The following is a 6,126-nucleotide window of genomic DNA, read 5'->3' on the forward strand; positions in this document are numbered from 1 at the left end:
GCAAGGAACCCCCAGACTCAGCCTTGCTACTCTGACTACCTGCATCCTTGAGACCTTCAGGATCAGGATCTGCTGTGCATCAGAAAAAGAGTTTTCTTGTATGAATTGTAGACACAGTGCTAAGCTACCACTCAAGAAATACTAAGGAAGGACCAAAGAACGCAGTGAAACTCTATTGCTTCAAGTTGAGAACAGAAATGCTCAGACTGAGCACTGGTATCCACGGCAGGGCATGGAAAACCCAATCTTTGGCCTGTGTAGTAACGCCTCGCCCTGCCAGTGAAGTGAATTCATCTATGATCTGCCATCTGCTTTCACTTTTTATCTGATGCATCTCTGCTCTATGATCCCCAGCAAAGAACTTCAGAATTGAGTAGACCCTCAACAGATGCATTAATATGGAATAATACAAATTTCCCACAGATATATGTATGATTTATAGATATGGTATCCTATCAGTATCTGAAGTATGATCTGCCATCTGCTTTCACTTTTTATCTGATGCATCTCTGCTCTATGATCCCCAGCAAAGAACTTCAGAATTGAGTAGACCCTCAACAGATGCATTAATATGGAATAATACAAATTTCCCACAGATATATGTATGATTTATAGATATGGTATCCTATCAGTATCTGAAGAGACTGCAGGAAAGCTGGAGAGGGACTCTTGCTTAGGAGCTGCAGTAAGAGGACAAGGGGTAATGGATTCAAATTGAAGGAGGGGAAATTTAGGTTAGAAATTAAGAAAACGTTTTTTCCTGTGGGGGTGGTGAGACACTGGCACAGGTTGCCCAGGGAGGCAGTAGATGCCCCAACCCTGGCAGTGTTCACAGCCAGGTTGGATGAAGCCTTGAGCAACCTGCTCTGGTGGGGGGTGTCCCTGCCCAGGGCAAGAGGATTTGGGACTAGGTGATCTCTAAGGTCCATTCCAACCCCTAAAAATTCTACGAGTCTCTGATTTTATGATCTGCACACTATGGATGTGAAGAGCAAGAAAGCAGAACACAAATTTACACAAGTATTTTCTAGCTCTCATACTGTGTGTTTTTGCTAGTCACTGTTTCTGTACACAGCACCAAGTACAAACAGTGTATGGACTTGATCCTCATGCAATGTACACATCTAAAATTTCTTTCATCTAACATATCTACTGGGACCATCTTTGATACACCTACCAATAAACCCTGAAGAAGGAGGGTTGGGCTGTATCTTCTCTTCAGTGTTCTCCTGAATGATGTCCCAAAGCTGCCATATAAACTTTGGATGGAGGATGTAAAACGGCTGGTTCGGATTCTTCCTGCGATGCTCTATGTAGGGAGTGAACAGATTGTAGTCTGGCTTCTTATACCACTGGGAAGAAAAAAGAGGTTTTTTTAATCTAACAGTACCAAATACGCTTTGAACACTACTTGTACAATAACAAACTGGCTTCATTTGGGTTCTGCAGAACAGAAGCAAAGCTAGCAAAGCAGCCTGCAGTGGTGGATGATTCTGCTAGAAAGGCACTCTGGGCTATTCTGTTTCCTTTCTTCATACAGAGACTCCCAACAAGTAATTGACTGCTGTGGGATAAGCCAACCCCATCTCCCACTCACTGCAGGAGCACATGACACAGGCTGATGGCAGCCTGTGTAGGAGGCAGGCAGCCTCTGGCATCTGTTGCTAAGGGAGTTCAGCAGATGAAGGTTTACTTGCGACTTTGCAGCCTGCTCAGCTCTGAGCTCCCTGTGCCAAGAGCCATCAGATCAACTGGTCCACTAAAGCTGCAGCACCAGACAAAGCAGAGACTCCTCCAGTGACAAGCAGATGGACATCTGCTGTTCTCAGTGAGGGGGTGGGTGGCAGGGCACAGATAGCTGTGGGACAGTGGACATAAAGGTGGGGAGGAGGCCTAAGAAATGGGGAAGGTACCCAGAGAGATTTTCATTAGGATGTTGTATTTTCTTCAGGAAGGCAGAGGGGAAGGTGGGGGAAAATGGATGCAATTTTGCACCTTTCCTGCTAAAGCCTTCTTCTGAAATCTAGCCATGTTCCCAGAAAACTCACTGTTATGTGAAAATATCAGTATTTTATCAAACAAACCCCATCATTCATCTATCCTAGCATCTCAGAGCAGTCCCTTCCAGTACAAGTGCTGTCTACTAACAAGCTTTTGACCAATAAACCAATTTTGACCAATTCATGCATTCCCCACTCCTTAGACAAGACAGACCCTGGGGTTCATCATGACAAGTGAGAACTAGGCAACTGCAGTAGTAAAACATTCATTTTCTCCAGTTTTCAGACTGATTGGGAAGAAAAGTCCAAGTGGACATCTTACCACATTCAGATTTGCAGAGTAGGGAGCAGGATCCCAGGCTACAAGGATAACATCTTTGTACAAGGAGCTGTCAGCAAAGTGATGGTTTGGATTGGTGAGAATCTGCAAACACAGATGCAAAGAGTTGCACAGCGTTAAAAGCAAGTGGGATCCAGAAAGATGGCAAAATCCTTCTGTAAAATGAACAGTCCGAACCCACGCTGCTGTTTGCTCTGCTGGTTGGTTTTAAGCATCCTGTTTTGTTAAAAAAATATATGTATACAAAAAAAAAAGGAGCTTAGCCATAAACAGCTCTCATGACAGTTTGAAGTAGCAGTATGCTGAATTACTCTCCATCTGTGAGGGATGTGATGGGACCACTTGAGATGCTGCATAATTGTATATCAACGTGACTGTGTATTCTGGAACTTGAAAACGAAAGCCATGGTATTTCAGACTGCCTGTGGGATCCTCTTAGGCACAGAGCAACCTTCTTTGAAGGGCTGTAGCCCCCAAGAGTAATGTCTCTCCCTGCCACCCACCCACAACTGCCTTTTTGGTTGCTTTCTCATCACAACAGCAAGTCAGTCTCATATCAAGGAACTCCAAAAAGGCAAATTTGACCATGACTGTACAAGCTGGTATACCTAGAAAAACAACTCCAGCAACAGGCATGTGACAGGGCTATTTTTGAAGTAACTCATTTTGCTCTAATCTACTGCTGTCATAGAACTCCCTCCTGCATCTCCTGGTACTCTGCCTGATCCTTCCATGTCTTCTAACCAGATCTCTTTGATCCCTGGTGCATCCAATGTCAGGCAGGTTTGAACTGAAAGATTTCAGCATTGGTCGAAACAGCATGAATTTGGTTCCAGCTGTTAAACTAATCAACATTCCAGACAAATAAATTCATACTAATTTTCATTTCCTTTTAGGATCCAATGAGCCATATTTGATTATGCATACTTTTCTTCAGAAAAATAATATTGTTGCCATAGCAATATTCTTCCTACCATAAACTTTGAGCTTAATGACTTTCCATCAGCCTTCTACAATAAGAGTAGAATTAGTCATGCTGCTATCAGCATCCCCAACTCCATTTCTCAGAGCAGTTTTCACCTGAGAACGTAAATGTCTTTTTTTGAGAGTACAAAGTAAACAGACCAAAAGGTCAAGATTTTAACAGCTTGGTTCCATAGCTACCACACAAAGAAGCCTTCAGTAAGCAAGACTCCTTTGGAGGTGCTGTCCACACAAATTCTGCATTGTGAGACTGCATTTGTACATATGAGATGAGTTTTTCCTGCAATAGCAGTATCTGCTATGGCTGCCCAGGCTTCCTTCACATCCTTTGGACACAGCAGAGAACAGGAGGGAAGAAGGTGGCACAGCAGCCTTTTAATCAATTGAATGCAGGAACTTCTAACATCAAGAAGGCAAGGAGGGTTAGTAAACCTCTATGGATAACCCATCTTCATTATGGGTAGGGTAAGAAACTTTCAAGTGATCTGGGCAGATTTCACTCCCAGAAAGGAGAAGGCCAGAGAATCACAGGTGGCTTCTGACCTCTCTGAAGGAGCAGAAAGGTGTTGAGAATACAAACACTTGTGAGGAAGCTGTGTGAGCTGACCTGGCCTGAACTTCAGTCATACTCTCTGTTTTCTTGGGAGGTCTTATGGGGAGCAAGACTTATACAGCACAGAAGAGAAGACCGTGGGACCCTCCATTACCACTCCAGTGGGAGCACACTGCAGCAGCTCTGGAAGCCAGGAGGATATCAGTCTGCTCTTCTGAGAGCAGTGGAGGAAAGACAATTTAGCCACTTAATATCTCTGAATTCGCCAGGGAGCTAACAAAGCTCAGATCACCCCCTGAGGACATCTCTCTCTTCTCTGCAGGAAGCCTACTGAGTCTAGTCAACTATAAAAATTCCCAAACTCTTCTCCTTGCCCAACACAGGAGTTCAGGCATGGTCAGCACCAGGATATTTTGGCTAACAGTAAAATGGAGAACCATCAAAAAAAAGGACCATCAAAGAAAAACCAACAAAACAAAACAAGTGGAATAAATCACATTAAAATCAATGTTCTCTGATACATTGACTTCAGCACTAAAACCAGAATAAGGTATTTCTGCTTTCTTCCCCTGAGCAAAAGAAAGGGGGAAAATTTAACCCAGGTCATTTCAAAGATCTGGTCTGTACTGCAGCCTCACATAGACCTACAAAATGAGTGTGAAGGGAATGACAGTGAACTCTCTGGGATGGCAAAGAACATGAACATACACACAAAGAACACACCCACTGTGGATGGACTTTGCATGGACAGTCACTCAAAGAAGAAAAACTCCTAAGAATTATGGTAAATGAGAAATTTGCACTCCTTCAGCATGAATTGTATATACAGAGCATGCTACATGGCCAACCATACTACTGGTATTGACTAAGTGTTAACTCACCATTTCAATATGTCAGAAAATTTCACCGCAATTCTGTTGCTGCTTTTTGTTTGCATTTCATAAAAGAGAGGAAAGAGGCTTGGTTTGCCCAAGACCAGAATTCAAGCAATAGTTTTCTTCACAATTGAAAAACCATTCTCAACCATAAGGTGTCACTGCAGCTTAATGCACAATTATTTGTTGACACCCATAAGCACAAAATTCCATTTTCTGTTCCCATTCAGATGAAAAAACTCACCTTATGTGTAATATCCCATGTACACTTCAGTTTTTTACTAGTTTATTCCGAATTTTTTAAAGAACCATGACTTGCCTAAAGTTACATATCAAGACAACTCAGTTCCCATTTCTTTCACCTTCCAGCAAGGAAATAATTGGGGAACTGGAAAATATGAGAAAATAGCTTTGGGATTACCACAGCTTGGGCTTTGTGAAGATCCTGGAGGCAGAGTGCTAAAGGTCTTCTGTCCTGACAGCTCTACCATCCTGCAGAGCCTTTACAAATGTAGGACACATGAGAAACTTTACACACCAGTTCTTTGAAACAAGGCTATCAAGTCACTCCTGCAATCACTCACCACTGACAGCAGCCTGAACATCGCTGTGAGGCAGAACTTTTACCTTCTCTGCATCATGACTGTTGGATCACTAGCTGCTTTCCAGATTACACAACACTTTTTCTTATTAATTTCATATTGTACAGAAGTGACACTGACTTCAATTCACAAAAGGAAGACCTTACCTGAGAGTTAATGATCCGCATGGTTGTTTTATTTCCAACATCTTTCTCATAGCCACGTGTTGGAGCAGAGTTAAATCTTAGAACGGCATCATGAGAATCTAAGAGCATAAACGAGGGGGTAATTTATTTTTCTTATTATATAGAACAGTAAAATCGAACAAACCATCTAATCTAATGCAAAACATACTTATTTCTCCTTATCTTGATATTCTCAGGATGATAAACATTCTACTGTGCACGAAGAAAACTCCTCTTACATCTGCCATAAGTTATTAACATCAAAATCCACCAGGGAAAAAAGTTCAGAATCATCTATTAATTTAGCTTGTAATACTTAAATACTTCTCTTAATGGGATAAACTTAGTGTGGGAAGATTATTAGTACACTCAGTACACACAATTGCTCACTACTTCTATCACAAAACTTAACAAAGAATTACTCCATGCAAAAGCATGTAAGCTGCAAGGACATCTAATTGCACACTTGAATGGATAAAAATGCTGAACTATAAGCTTGTGTTTCACTGTATTTTATAATACCTGAAAATCTCAGACTATCCCAAACCTATTAATCACACCATGTACTTATTGTCAAGCTCAGTACAAGCCTTAAAGATCCTGTGTAG

General features: G+C 41.9%; 1 protein-coding gene across 1 annotated transcript in view; it reads right to left on the reverse strand.

Annotated features, from left to right (window-relative positions):
* Positions 1-1,136: 1,136 nt before the first annotated feature.
* ST6GAL2 (ST6 beta-galactosamide alpha-2,6-sialyltranferase 2) overlaps positions 1,137-6,126 on the reverse strand; it is a 9,750-nt gene continuing 4,760 nt past the window's right edge. Inside the window, 3 exon segments of the mRNA XM_009076438.1 lie at positions 1,137-1,352; positions 2,323-2,424; positions 5,501-5,598. Of these exon segments, the coding sequence (XP_009074686.1) occupies positions 1,137-1,352; positions 2,323-2,424; positions 5,501-5,598 (416 nt within the window).

The sequence above is a fragment of the Acanthisitta chloris genome, unplaced genomic scaffold, assembly GCF_000695815.1.
Source record: "Acanthisitta chloris isolate BGI_N310 unplaced genomic scaffold, ASM69581v1 scaffold40186, whole genome shotgun sequence".
NCBI lineage: Eukaryota > Metazoa > Chordata > Aves > Passeriformes > Acanthisittidae > Acanthisitta > Acanthisitta chloris.